General features: G+C 43.1%; 1 protein-coding gene across 1 annotated transcript; it reads right to left on the bottom strand.

Moving 5' to 3' along the window:
* Nucleotides 1-2818: 2818 nt before the first annotated feature.
* CUNH6orf52 (chromosome unknown C6orf52 homolog) lies at nt 2819-12752 on the bottom strand. Its single transcript, XM_028763102.1, is given in 4 exon segments — nt 2819-3000; nt 7563-7608; nt 12461-12688; nt 12690-12752. Coding segments are annotated over 4 exon segments (519 nt in total).
* Between the last annotated feature and the right edge of the window lie 2686 nt (nt 12753-15438).

Genomic DNA, 15438 nt, shown 5'->3' with positions numbered 1-15438 from the left:
CTTTCTAAATGAAGACAAAACATATCCATCCTAAAAAAAAAGAAAAGCAGTTTTTCAGGCCATGGTCATCAATCATGTTGGATGAGAAAGCTTCTGTTTCCTCTCTCCACTCACACAGAAACATTACAGACAGGACAATGACATCCACAGTTGGTAATCTATGCCCAATCTGTTTCCAAGGTAGGAGTTTTCACCAAAAAAAAAAAAAAAAAAAAAAAAAAAAGAGATAGATCCTTGCAACAAAAAGACTCCCTGTAAGGTCCAAGGACTTGGTAGACCTAACAATTCAAGACTCATAATGTAATCAGTCAGATCTCAGAGACCCTCTTTACTCCATACTGGTGGTGTTCACAATATCAATGCTATGTGCACATGTGCTGTGGTTAATCAATCTCTCTCTCTCTCTCTCCCTTCCTTGCCCTCTCCTCATAGAATCATGGAATACTTGGCTTTTGTCTTTGTCTCCAGCCACAGTATGTTTCTATTGGCTAAGACCATCACTTCCCATAGTCTGTTGCTACTGTCTGGTTGCTGCCTTCAGAGGGAGCCTCTCTGGCCACCGAGGCTTTCTGTCTTTTGAGCTAAATCTGACCTGCTTATGTAAGTGAAGTTTTACTAGAACATAGCCTGGCTCAACTGTCTCTTTGTGTTCTCAGTCATCTTTTGTTTAAGAGCAAAGCTGAATCCATGGTAGAAAGACAGCATGGCCTATAGTATTTGTCTGGATCCGGGCGAGTGGCTTCATACCCATAATCCCAACCAACACTTAGGAGGGATGAGGATGCTTCCAGCTCCAGGCCAGCCTGGAGTTCCAGGGCAGCTTGGGCTACAATGTAAGACTCAAAAAACCAAGAGGGAAATAAAAGGAATCTCCTGTTCTAGTTTCATTTAGCCACACTTAAAAAATTCTGTCTTTCAAGCACTTGGGAGGCCAAGGCAAAAAGATCATGAGATTGAGACCACCTGGGGCTGTGTACTGAGTCCATGTCTCCAAAACCCAAAGCAACCTAAGCAGCAGCAGCCAAGAGTCTGTTGCCTTGTTTCCCCTCCATGACCAGTGCTGGGATGGAGGTATGTGGCTTCATCCCCAGTTTACAGAGTGTTGAAGATCAAGTCCTGCTTTATACGTGGTAGGTAAGTATGTTTCTGACTGAGCTACATCTCGGCCCTCCTTTTTATTTATGTACAAAATGGATGTAAATGAGGTTAAATTGGTTGTTCCTTTAAAACAAATATGTAAGCGGTATGGATTTGTGGTCATTTCTCTAACAAAGAATAACTTGACTAAATTTACATTTTTTTTTTTTTTTGCCCTGCTGATTTGTGTCTGTGTCTTTTTCATTTTACTGCCAAATCCTAAAGCAAGCTTTCTGCTTTGGTCTAAATACACCCTCCTGGAGCCTGATAATCAGTGTTCTATTCTGGTCATGTTATATGAGGGCATCATTTCACCCCTGGGGGACATTTGGCTATGTCTGGGGACATTTTAGTCGTACTATAATACAACAGTGCTATGGGCATCTTATGCCAGAGGTCAGAAACATGTTCGAGATAATCCTTCTGGGAAGAAAAGTCTGGGCTCAAATGGCAAATGATGACTCAGTGGGACTGGGAAGCCCCACCCCTGCCTTGGTTTGCAGCAGCTAGAGCCCTGCAGGTTTTCTGTGAGTCTTTCAAAGACCTGTGCAGTATGAAATTTAGCATGAGTTAAGTACCTTTGAAAAGGAGGCAATGTCCAGTCTCATTGCTTATGGTCTGGTTAATTCTCCTAAGCATATGCTTTTTATATGCTTTTATCCTGCAAGTCCATGAATGTAGCCCAGGGGGGTCTCTCTTAAGTGTCTATTTGAGACAAAGTAATACACCAAAGCACAACCCCAGTAACACCTATTTAAGTTTTTACACCTTATTGTTTTATGTATATGTATGTTTTCCTGTATGTAGCATCACACATATGCCTAGTACCCACAGAAGCCAAAAGAGGGCTTCAGATCCCCCTGGAACTGGAATTACATTATAAATGGTTATGAGTTGTCATATAGGTACTGGGAATTGAACCCAGGGCCTCTGGAAGAGTAGCCATTGTTCTTAACCACTGAGCCATCTCTCCAACTACCTCACTTCTCACTTCATAAATACACTGAAGCTTCACAACTGGCTAAAAGTCCCGATTCCTTGATCATAGAAAAATCATCAGGCTGTGTGGATGAGGTGAACTTTGTCCATTCTTAGGAATCTTTTTTGTTCAGCTGAGTGGCTCTCTGCTGTCTTCTACTCTTAAACCAGCTTCCTTAAACAGAGCCTGAGGGTCAGTGGAGACCGAGCATCTAGTTCTAATTGACATTTGCCAGACAAGATACCACTGAGAAATTTTACATCCCATCTGCATCTGGTTCTTTCCACGAGGGTTTACTGTTACAGGAAGTGCGCAAAACACAGAAGCTAAGGCCACCAACCTTGAGCTCACATCCGTCTCTGTAAAATCTATCTCCCAATGTCATCTTGTGACTTCTGCCTTCAATCATGCGGATTCTTCTGGAACTGACTGAAGAGAACACACTTCCTGGGATGGCTGCGCTAGTGATCTTTATTTAATTTACATCATATTCCACCATGCTAATCTCACTGAAGTCCCAGAAGTTTATATTTACAGTTCCTGAGGGCTGGGACATAGTTCAGTTATAGAGTGCTTATCTAACATATACAAGGCCTTGGGCTTCATCTCCTAGTACCAGGGGGAAGAGGGGACAATTCATTATACATTCAGAATCTAATAAGTTTCTGGGATTTTCTTCTCCCAAACCAAAGCAAGATCCAATTAACATGGCAGTTGGAGGGCATCGCGCATACTTGCTTCACACTGGGGGGGCTCCTCTGGGCTGCTACACAGAACAGTGTCCAGAGGCTGCCAGCGGCAGTTCATCAGGGAGTCATACAGCTCTTCACTTTCTGCCATGAACTCCTTGTTTGATTCTTCAATGTTCAAAGGAAGGTTTGGGTCTGCAGAAGCCAATCACAGACATGAGAAAAATAGATGTACCAACACCTACTGGTAATGGCTGAAAGCTAGGTACTGTAACAAGCACCAGCCATATGTATGTATGTATGTATGTATGTATGTATGTATGTATGTATTACAGACTTACAAACAAAATTTTGGGGAACATGCTCAGTGTATAATATGCACTCATGTGGACATGTCCTTACATGACATACTCCCATGCACAATGAGTATACACATAAAAAATTAAGATGATAAAAGAAGCCAGGCAGTGGTGGTGCACGCCTTTAATCCCAGCACTTGGGAGGCAGAAGCAGGTGGATTTCTGAGTTTGAGGCCAGCCTGGTCTACAGAGTGAGTTCCAGGACAGCCAGAACTACACAGAGAAACCCTGTCTCAAACCCTCCCCACCCAAAAAAAAAAGATGATAAAAGATATTTGGGGAAAACTAATTGTTTCCTTCCACTAAGACTTGAAGTCTGCAATTCAAACTGTCAAAGTGGCATCACTGGGCTTGGCCGGTATCTTGAGGATTAGAGGAGACGGAGGAAGACAGAAAGCCAAAGGTGTTGGGGGATGAATGGGGATGAAAGGGAAAAGTCAAGACTGAGACTCAAGCTGCTACCCTGAGAACCCAGGTGAATGTCTTGTAAACAGTGAGCCAAGACGGGGCTCCAAGGACAGAGCTCTGGAAAGAAAAAAAAAGCACATTGCTTTGGCTGCTTACCAAACAGACTTCTGTAAACTTAATGTGTCAACTAAATCAGAGGAGAACCTGGCCGCCTCTTTCTGAAGCCTGGAACCCAAGACAAGGAGGTGATATCATCGAGGAGTTGTGCCCAAGTGGTCAGGCATCCTGAGAGTCCCAAAGTGCCAAGGTCATTTAAAAAAAAAATGCAAATCCATTTTTTCCTCCTTGAACTAAATGTAACTAAAGAAGCCTGTCGCTCTCCTCTATAATTTTTGCAAGTCTAAATGCATCCAAGACCATAATTTGCCTCCCATGGGCTTATAGTCCTTGGTAACACTGTCAGAGACTGAATGCTGTGTCCCTCCCCAAGTTTCATATACTGAAGTCTTAGGCTCATTTTGATAGTCTTTGGAGCTGGGCCCCTGGGGCAGTATCAGCGTTAGAGGGGATGAAAAGGTGGGGTCCCAGTCTGAAGGGATTGATGCCCTTAAGTGAGATGATGACTGAGCCTACATCTTCACTTTTAGTATCAGCACTGACAGGAGATCATGTGAGGGCATCCAGGAGAGCATCATCTACATGCTGGGAAGAGAGCTTTTGCCAGAGCCCCAGCGTGGAACTTCCAGTCTCTAGATCTGTGTACATGGTCGGGGGGCTGAGAAATCAGGGAAGAAGGCGGCTTCTGTCAAAACCACCCAAGTCTGCAGCATTTTATTACAGCAGTCCTAGCAGACCCATATAGTTCCCTTTCATACTAATTACTCTGAAATCAAATGCATCAGTGCTGTATAGTCTGACACTTAGTGTTTTACACTGTCTTTCTCTTGAGAATTTATGGCCATAAAGATCACATCTTCCAATCTGGGTGAGGTAGCAAAGCCTTCTTGTTCCAGCACTTATGAGATAGAGGCAGGGGCATCTTTGGAAGTTTGAGGCCAGCCTGATCTACATAATGAGGTCCAGGCTAGCCAGGGCTATGTAAAAAACAAACAACAAACAAACAAACAAAACAAAACAACACCCTAAGATTGTGGGGTTTTTTTTTGTTTTTGTTTTGTTTTCCCCCTAACCTGAATTTTTTTTTTCTTAAATTCAGATTCAGGTATCTTTCCTGTGCCATTAAGGACAGTTTTGGGGGTTTGTCTTGTTTTGTTTACACGTTGTGGTTGGAGGAGAAATGGTACAATGACACACTTAAGTACGAACACTCCCTCTTCCTCCTGTAACCTGTGGTCAAGAGTCTGATGAGTAAGCCTATTAAATGTGTGGCAGGGAGACTCACAGGTGCCCAGATGGACGGCTGTATCCATGCACACTGGGAATATCACATGGAAAACAGTGACTACCCAAGTACCCAGTCTCTTCGATTTTCTCTTTAGTTCTCCTACTAGAAATTTAAACTCATTTTCTCTAGTGGCTGGTGCTTTGTGTTGCATTTGTAGTGAGCCACACTTCTCTGGATCTGTGGCATAGCTACCCTCTTGCGTGGTTATTGCATGCCAGATGCTGTTAGGACACGAGGGAGCTCTTTGGATGTTACATTCACATAGCCTTTGAGCTAGATATGACCGTTGACTTTACAGAAGGAAACCAACTGGGTATTAATCTGTCTGGCATAGTAGGGCTAGTAGATAGGATTTGAATCCTGATTGTCTGTATTGGGAAATGAGATATTTGAGGGGTGTTACTGTTTTGGTTTCTGGAAACAGTGCTCTTATGTAGTCCAGGCTAGCCTCAAACACATGGTTTTTCTGCCTCACAAGTATATTGATGATATACATGATCATACATACATGATTGCTGCATATTCTTATTGCATGCATACCTCATGAAGGCAGGAAGAGCAGGCTCACATTTTAACCCAAAAGAAATCCCAAGAGCTGAAAGCTGAAGTCAGCATCTTCATTCCTATGTAAATCTAAGAACTAATATCTAGAACAACTGACTAACACAAAGATTTCATTTAAATGTCAACTTCAAATCTCTTAAGAAGGGAAAACAACTAGCATGCAAATTCCATGATGGCTACCAGAGCTACAAAAACACACCACCTGCTCCGTTTATTAGAATAACAAAGGCTGGCATGGACCTACCTGCCTAGCCAAGATTCAGTAGAAGAGGACCAGGAGTGGCTGGAGAGAATCTCTTGTACTGATTGGAAGCATCACCTGTCAGTAAAAAGCCTATGGCCAATGAGCTGAGGCAAGAAAAGAAGGTGGGACATCTGGCAGAGAGAGAGAGAGAGAGAGAGAGAGAGAGAGAGAGAGAGAGAGAGGATTCTGGGAAATAGGTACCTAAGATTAGCCAGTGTGGAAGGAAAGGGTCACATTTCTGAAACTGAGGAGAGGTAACCAACCACCTGGCAGGACTTAAGAATAAAATAAATGGGTAATTAAGTTATGAGCTAGTTGGGGAATAAGCTAAAGCTTTTGGCCTAAGTATTTATTCATGAAATATTAAGTCTCAGAGTCCTTATTTCTGGAACTGGGCACAGGTGACGTAGCCTGCGGTTACAAATGGCCCTGGACGCCATTTGTAACCACAAGCTTTTCCAGTCGGCCTCTTTGTTCCCTGAAATAATGACTATGAGACTTCTTATATATGAATAAATATACATATGAATAAATGTTAGGCCAAAAGCCTTGGCTTGTTCCCTGACTATCTCCTCATGTAACGGTCCATTTATACTAAGTCCCTTCACCTTGTTGGTTACCTCTCCTCAGCTTTATGCAACTGGCTCCTAAAGCATCCAAGGCAAATCTTCTGCGCCTATTTCCCAGAATTCCCCCCCCATGACCCACCTTCTAATCTTGTCTCAGCTCATTGGCCATTGCCTTTTTATTGACAGGTGATACTTTGACATAGTGCCCAAGAGATTCTCCCTACAATGATGGCTGTTTCTCCACCTCCTTTCCAGTACCAGCAGGCAAGGATGCCAATTTCTCGGTCTGTACCTTTCTCCTTTCTGTGACAAAGTGTTCTACTCCTCCTCAAATAAGACACATTCAAAAATGTTCTGTGGGCCCAACTTTGTTGTTTTCAGAACAAATGCACACTCTAGAAAATATCTCCTGCCTATCACTGGTGAGCCACCTGTTGGGTCCCCAGTAATCAGTGGCCTAGTGGAGAACCAGAAAACCAGAGCTATAGCAGCTACCTCCTGTTTTTTCTCTTTAAAAAAAATAAAATTTGTGTGTGGCAAAGGTCCTGTGACCCATCACCGCCCTCTCACACTCAAAATTGAGGCATATTTAATCCTTAATCCATTTGTGCTGACATTCATGTAATGGGTAAATGTATTTGACTTAAGTTCTAGAAGCCCAAGATTAAGGATGTTTGGAGATGCTAAAAGCAGGGGCGGGGTAGGGGGATGAATGGGACAGAGAGGCAGCAATGGGAGGGGATGAGCCAGCCCTGAGTCCACTCACACAAGGACAGTAGTAATGTGCCCCTGAGGGGACCCTGCCTCAGGATCTAGTCATCTCTCACCTCAGGATCTCAGGTTCTGCCTCTCAACACTGTGCTGGGGTTAAGTTTCCAGCACTTGAACTTCGGGGTACCCACTTAAGCTGTAGCATCTCCCATGTCTAAGCTAATGGAGGAAACCAATCTTGAAAATGGCATGATTATCTCCTTCCCACTTGGTCCCCATTCCCCAAGCTTTGTAAAGGCCCAGAGTGGTGGCTCTGCTGACGGTGACCCCATGGAAACAATCTTCTCAGATGGGACAAATCTCCAAAGAGACCGGCATAACCAACCTGTGATGAAATTTTCCAGTCAGACCTCTCCGTTTCTAGCAACTTGAGAGAATGAGAGACCTAGAAATTGTTTCCTCCACCCCCCATCATTGAAGCTCAAGGTTCACATTACCTCTTAGAAGGTCTTCAGCTTGGTTTTCAGCGGGGGCTGTGATTTCCTACAAAGAAAATATGTGTCTTAAGAAAAGAAAATGCAGCTGGGCAGTGGTGGCACACGCCTTTAATCCCAGCACTTGGGAGGCAGAGGCAGGCAGATTTCTGAGTTTGAGGCCAGCCTGGTCTACAGAGTGAGTTCCAGGACAGCCGGGGCTACACAGAGAAACCCTGTCTCAAAAAACCAAAAAAAAAAAAAAAAAAAGAAAAAAAGAAAAGAAAAGAAAATGCAAAGATTTAACATCAGACATTCTTTCTTAGGTTAGAAAATGTAGCTCTAAAAAGGTATATAAAACCACTTAATGTCCCTGGGGAGGAAAAAAAAAAAGCAAATTTATTCTGAATATTGTGTAGAAGGATTAAATAGGATAATACTACGATTCTGAGGTGAATGCCCGGGAAAGGCTACTTCAGCCTGTAGCACCACTGAACTTAAACTTCTCTTGATAGTAAGTAGATAATATTGGAAAAGAAAGATAGATTGTCTACCTAAAGGTAGTATCCTCTCCACTAAGAAACATGTCCTGGTTTGAAAAATAAATAATTTAGTAACAAATGTAATCACACCAATCCTTCCTTACGCTTTAACTCTGTGTTTCTCCTTTTCTCTCTCTAGCTTTCTCTCTTGCTCTCTCTTCCTCCTCTCTCCTTTCTCCTCTCTCACCTTTTTCTTCTCTCTCTCCTTCTTTCTCTTCTCTTTTCCTCTCTCCCCCTTCTCATCTTCTCTTCTCCTCCTGTCTCTCTCTCTCTGCCTCTCTGTCTCTCTCTGTGTGTGTCTCTCTCTCTTTCTCTTTGGTTAGAAATAGAGACAGCACCAGAATCTGAGCTTAAATACCAACTTTTCTTTAAGGGATTTCACGTTCTATCCTTTTCTGTCTCACTCTCATAAATGTGAATTCTAAAGAGTTTGGAAAGCAGAAACTCCTGCAAAGATAGCATCTGTGTGACTTGACAGTCCCTGGCCAGGAGCCACCATCAGTACTCCTTAAAAGAGACGTCTGATTTCCAGCATCCACACGGCAGCTCACAACCATCTGTAAATCTTGTTCCAGGGGACCTTAGACCCTCCTCTGACCTCCATGAGTATCAGGCACACATGTGATGCACAGGCATTCATGCAAGAAAAATACTCAAACACATAAAATAAAAAATAAACCTAAAAAAATAGAAATTGCTGGGCATAGTGGCTCAGGACTGTAATCTCAGCACTCAGGAGGCAGAGGCAGGCAGAGCTGAGTTTCAGGCCAGCCTGGTCTACAGAGTGAGTTCCAGGACAGTCAGAGCTACACAAGAAAACCTTGTCTTGAACAATAACAACAACAATAAATAAAAATAAATTGTTAGATGAGAGGGAAGAGTTAATAAGGTGGGGGAAAGAATCTATTATTATTTTAATGTTCTCATTAATGGAAAGAAAATGTAGTTTCTGAAGTTAATATACAAACACCTACAGCTATCTCCTTAAAGATAAACAAGCCATCAGCAAACAGGGAGGAGGGTGAGCAAAAGAACATAATGTGTAGAGTGAAAAATTATAGATACTGGGTATATAGAATCCTTTTTAGACATATAAAATATTCTTTAGGTTTTCTTTATAAAGACATGGAGAAATCGAGCCATGAAGCAAGTTAAGAATGTGGACAGACTAGTTATGGGAACTGGCTAGAATGCAAAATAGCCAGGTGGAACCAAGCTGAGAACCACAGTGACAGGGCAAGGCCGAAGTAACAGGGCAGGACCACCTTCTTGAGGAAAGATAAGTATGCATAGAGTTTTTACCTGACCCTGACTCACGTAGGTTAGGTTCCTTTGGAATGTTCCACTATTTTTATGTTATGCCACCTCAACAACCCCTCACCCCCTCCCCATTCCTTGGTTTGTGGTTTTTCCCTTTAAAAACCCCTCTCAAACTGGCTGTCGGGGTCAATTCAGCTCCTGGGTGGGCATACGAATTGACCGGCAGCTAGCTGTCACGCCCTAATAAACCTCACTATTGTTCCGGTACATGGTGTCTCGAGCAGATTACTGGGTGGTCGCACTTTCTGAGACTTGAGTGAGGGTCTCCCCTCTGCGGAGGTCTTCAAATGTGTGAATTCAAACCTCAGAGGAGAGTGTTCTACAAAGATATAAACATAGCATCTGAGAAAAGGAAGACCCAGACGAGCAGGAGCAGGAAACAAGTTAGTTTATATAAAGAAATAATCATTTGCGTATTAAGAGATCACATTTGTTTGGATGGAAAATTAAATTGTCAAAATGTAATATATGTGGACAAATTATTAAATATATATATATACTTTTTAAAGGCCCAAGTATAGAGTTCAGCTTTGGTGTTAAGAAGAGGTCCTCATCACTGTGCATAACGGTGCACAATTCAAGGGAACAGCCACGCCTTATTGCTCCAAAGCCCCGCCCACTTTCCTCATTGCCTGATCATTTTTGTGGTTAAACAAAGAGGACACCACCACAAAGGATAATGTTGACACAGGACAGCTACACGGGGCACAGGCACAGTGAACAAACATTTATTTATTTATTTATTTATTTATTTATTTATTTATTTATTTAGTCATTTAAGACAAAGGTCCCCTATCTAGCCCATGCTAGCCCCAACTCCTGTTCCTCCAGCCTCAGCCTCTGAAAGTGCTAGGATAACTGGTGTGCACCGCCACTCCTGATTCTCAGTGAACATTTTAGAAGCTGTTTGCCCTTGATGATTAATAGATGCATGCTTTCTTTGACTATTTGATTGGCTGCTCACACAGAGAAGAATCCAGAGAGGCCAGCAATCCCATCACAGCGAGGAATGAAAGGTCAACTCACAAAGGTTTTTGGTGAACAACCTAAAATTTTTTTTATATATTTTTGAGATTATGATATAATTATTCTATTTCCCCCTCCCCTTTCTCCCTCCAAATCCTACCATATACACCTTCCTTTCTCTCTTTCAAGGCCTCTTTTTTCATTAATTGTTGTTACATACATATGTGTATACATGCATATTGTATATCACACACACACACACACACACACACACACACACACACACACACACGTCCTATTGCCAAAGAGAGCATGCACATCAGACACAGGGCCCAGAGGCCCCTGAGCTGGAACTGACATCGATGGATGGCCTCTCCCTGAGGACGAGCTCTCATGATACCAGAAGGCACCATGCAAGCTTCCAAAGCAGGGAAGGAAGCAATGGTCCTACCCAGTGTAATGCTTTTTTTGTTTGTTTGTTTGTTTTTTGTTTTTTTGGTTTTTTTTTCGAGACAGGGTTTCTCTGTGTAGCCCTGGCTGTCCTGGAACTCACTCTGTAGACCAGGCTAGCCTCAAACTCTCGAACTCAGAAATCTGCCTGCCTCTGCCTCCCAAGTGCTGGGATTAAAGGCGTGTGCCACTACCACCTGGCGCAGTGTGATGCTTAAGAACCACAACAATAACCAGCATGGCACAACAGCCGTAAGGGTACAGCAGTGACACAAATACCTTGTTGGTACCCACGGTTACCAATTCTCTAATTTAATTTATGATCTACTCAGTAAGAGGGAAATCATTAGAACTCCTCTAAAAAGGCCTGTTTGAGCTGTTTGAGACAGGGTCTTGCTCTGGAGCCCTGGTTGGCTTAGAACTCAGAGAGTCTACTCCCTCTGCCTACTAAGATTTTAAGGATATTTAAGATGCTTGTTTGATTAGTTTGGTTTGAGTGGTGGGCTTTTGATGCTCACTATCAGCTCTACCACTGAGCTACAGCCCCTAGGTCCTAGAGAGGGGTAAGTTTTAAAGAAGGGTCTTTAAAAATAAGCTTTAAGTATAAGCAAGTAATTAAGAAGAAGGAGAAGAGGAGGAGAAGGAGGAGGAGGGGAGGGTTAGGAGGAAGGGAGGAGGAGGAAGAGAAGAAGGAGGAAGAGGGGGAGGGGGAGGAGGAGGAGGAAGAAGGGGAGGAGGAGGAGGAGAAAAAGAAGAGAAGGAAGAAGAGAAGGAGGAAGAGGAGGAGGAGGAGGAGAAGGAGAAAGAGAAAGAGAAGGAGAAGGAGAAGGAGAAGGAGAGAGAAGTCATCATCCCATCCCTTTTCACAGCAGAAAGAAAGCTCAACCAACGTGGCTAGCAGGAGTGTGTGGAAGAAAGATGTAGAAGACAAAATTCATTCCAAGTGTGCTTTCTACCAAGCTGAGAGAGAGCGAGAGGAGAGGCGTAGGCACATTTTCAAGGGGTTTAGAAACATATCACTGATCAGTATTAAAACATCTTTCTAAATGGTCTTCATGTCTCTTTCTTTAGCCAGTTAAAAGTTCTTTCCAATCCTAGTTAAAGACTCAGCAAAAATCTATTCCCAATGACCATTTAAAACTTAGTAGCAAGAATTTTTAGGCCAATTTAATAAGTCTATTACTTCACTTTCTAGAGGAGTCAGAAAGAATTTAAATCATTTGACTGCTCCCTCCTCAAAAAGAAAGAAAGAAAGAGAGAGAGAGAGAGAGAGAGAGAGAGAGAGAGAAAGAAAGAGAAGGAGAAAGAAAGAAAATTTTTAAAAAGAAAAAAGAAGAGGGGCTGGAGAGATGGCTCAGTGGTTAAGAGCAATGACTACACTTCCAGAGGTCCTGAGTTCAAATCCCAGCAACCACATGGTGGCTCACAACCATCTGTAATAGGATCTGATGCTCTCTTCTGATGTGTCTGAAGACAGCTACAGTGTACTCATATACATAAAATAAATAAATCTTAAAAAATAAGATAGAGAAACAAACTTAGTTTAAAAAAAAGAGAAAATAGGAGTGGAAAAAAAAAGGTAAGGGAATGATGATCACATAATCAGGCACACAGATGACAAAGATTGATTTCCACAAGGGTTACCTCTGGAATGGCCCCTGCTCCAGCTAGCGGTTCAGGGGTCTCAGACACACACAGAGGACCGGGCCCATTTCCATACACTGTGGAGCCATAGCTGTAGCAGGAGGGATGATAAAGGCTGTGTAGCTGTTGGTAACGGTTGTCACAGTGGCACCCCCAGCTGTAGTGGAACCTCAGGTGCTCCCTAATGGCAGATGGGAGAGGACAAGAAGTGACAGTCATCACCAACTGGGGTTGGCAACACCACACACTCTTTTCCAGAAGTTTCAAGCACAGATGATTCTGCTTCAGCCATTTCAAATGAAAACGGCTATGCTCTCGTCAACAGGCTGGCACTTGGCAAAAAGCTTGTATCAAATAACACTGATGCTTTCATTCAAAGTATAAAATAGACAAAACCTCACTCACCATTGCCAGATGAAGTAATAGTTATGTTTTTGAGCTGTGGCAAAGCCTACAACATCCCCATATCTGGTCATTTCTCCAGACACTGGAGAAAACAACTTGACCTCTTTTATTTCTGAATCAGAAATGACATCAGCTGCACCCACCTTTACAAAGACTTCTTATAAGCAGCCATGAAACTTGTGCAATTACATTTAGTGGCAATTCCTGCTAGGCAATTGTTTCTTGACACAGAGGAAAGGTGAGCGGAGGCAGAGATCCATCTATAATCACTTGGGGAAACCTGTGCAAACCCTTCTGGCTTCCAGCTGCCAGTACCTCTCAGAATTGCCAGGATTGGGGAACCTGTAGAATTCTCTGTGTGTTTGTGGGTGAACTTTGAAGAATCGATACTTCTCCACCACCTGCTTCCCTCCCCACCCCTTATTAGATAAGAATGTCACTTTCAATATCTAAAACCTAAGCAAATACCACAATCTGACGGGCTTGCCCTTCAGTGATCTGCAACAAATTACTGGAGCTAGCACTTCATGGGTCTCTCTCTCTCTCTCTCTCTCTCTCTCTCTCTCTCTCTCTCTCCAAGTTTTATTTATTTTATGAACATTAGTACACTGTACCTGTCTTCAGACACACCAGAAGAGGGCATCAGATCCCATTACAGATGGTTGTGAGTCACCATGTGGTTGCCAGGAATTGAACTCAGGACATCTGGAAGAGCAGTCAGTGACCTTAACCGCTGAGCTATCTCTCCAGCCCTCACGGCTGTCTCTTTAGATATCTAAATATAGAAACTATTTTCTCAACCAGCTGTAGAATCATCATCAAGAGGGAGTTGCATACCACATACATACTTTACATACTGCAGGTCTGAGCTCTGGTTTTGTATTGCTAAGCTGGAATCTCTGTATGGGAGGCTGGTCTCAAACTCATGGTCTCTCTGTCTTAGTGGTCCTAAGTGTTTCCATCACAGCTTTATCAGGTTTTTTTTTTTTTTAATTTTAGAACCAAAAGCATAATAAAGCAACAGTATACCTACTTTAACGTGCATAGATATCCTCTGATGTGTTCTTAGTGATTTAAAAAAAATATTTTAATGTGTGAGCCCATGTGTTTATTATAGGCTCCATCCATATGCATGCAGGAGCCTGCGGAGCCAAGAAGAGAGAGCCTTGAACCCCTGAAGTCCTAGGGGGTTGGGAGGTACTGTGCTGGAGCTGAGAAACCAAACCTGGGTCCTCTGCAAGAACAGCAAATGCTCTTGAGCACTGAGCCATCTCTTCAGCCCCCTCTCCCTGATTTTCTAAGGATGTCCTCACAAGTACTCACTTGCTAAGGCCGTAATAATTATTGCATCCACTCTTCACTCTTGGACGGCCCAGACTCAGTGGTCACTATACCACTGGCTTGATAAAAGTTGCATTACCCAACTTTGACCAGTGTTGGTGAATAACTTTTTCTCTAACATTATGAAGGCCTGGTCTGAGTGTCTGTGGACTCCTACCAGTGCTAAACTGGCCTGCTGCCAGGGTCACTTAACAGAACAGATGTCTATGTGAGCCACTGTTGCTTCCGTTGTTTCATCGAATTCAACACAAGTCCTAACTCCTTAAACTCCAACAAAACATTAGGGATTCTTTCTATTAAAATGAAGAAGAAGGAGGAGGAGGATGGGGAGGAGAGGGGAGGGAGGAGAAGGAAGAAGAAGGTGAGAGGGGGAGGGGAAGAGGGGAGGGGGAGGGAAGGAGAAGAAGAAAAGAAAGAGGTGGGGAGAGGAAGATGAGAAGAGAAGGAGAAGATGGCTCAGAGGTTAAGTTTGCTATCTGATCTCCCATAGGACCCTGGTTCAATTCCCAGCACCCACATGGCATCTCACAACTGTCTGTAACCCCAATTTCAGGGGATCCAACATCCTCACATAGACATAAATGCAGGCAAAACAAATGGACACGAAAATAAATAAATACATAAATATAAAATAAAAAGAAAAAATTTACTCCCTTATCATTTTAGAACCTTTTAGATCAAGAAAATCAGGCTGTGGATAAAGGATTTGAGGCTGAAATCAGGAACAAGCAGCCTGACCATCACGAAGGTGGTCAGGAGGCTGAGGAAGTGAGAGGCCAGCGGGATGAAAGGCTTTGAGCAGGGATCCTGGATGAAACCTGGTATTTTGAGACCTTGTAGGTTAAGATGACAAGGGTGGGCTCAAAGGTATTGCTTTGCTCTTTTCCCAAATGCAAAACTAAGGGAGTTCAGCTGGATGGAGAACACAAGGCAAGCTCTGTATGTTAAACACCCCCCCCCGGGGGGGGGGGAATTGCTCGAAATCTCCGCTTGCTTTGGTCGAAGAAATGCAAAGGGATCAAACACTTCTGGGAATACAGCTATGCTCAACCCCCACAGTCCTAGAATCTAACAGAGATGCCACCTTTTACATGGAAAAAGGAAGGTGAACGGTGGGACTACTACTCTTGTGATTTTTCTGAATGGGGCTAACTTCCTCCACTTTCTCTTACCACTGCTATTGAAAGGGGAACAGCTGCAATTCAAAAAGGAACGCAGTCAACTAGTGTAGT

The sequence above is a fragment of the Grammomys surdaster genome, unplaced genomic scaffold (assembly GCF_004785775.1).
Source record: "Grammomys surdaster isolate TR1022 unplaced genomic scaffold, NIH_TR_1.0 137, whole genome shotgun sequence".
NCBI classification, from domain to species: Eukaryota; Metazoa; Chordata; class Mammalia; order Rodentia; family Muridae; genus Grammomys; species Grammomys surdaster.
This window is presented reverse-complemented; position numbering and strand designations above follow the sequence as displayed.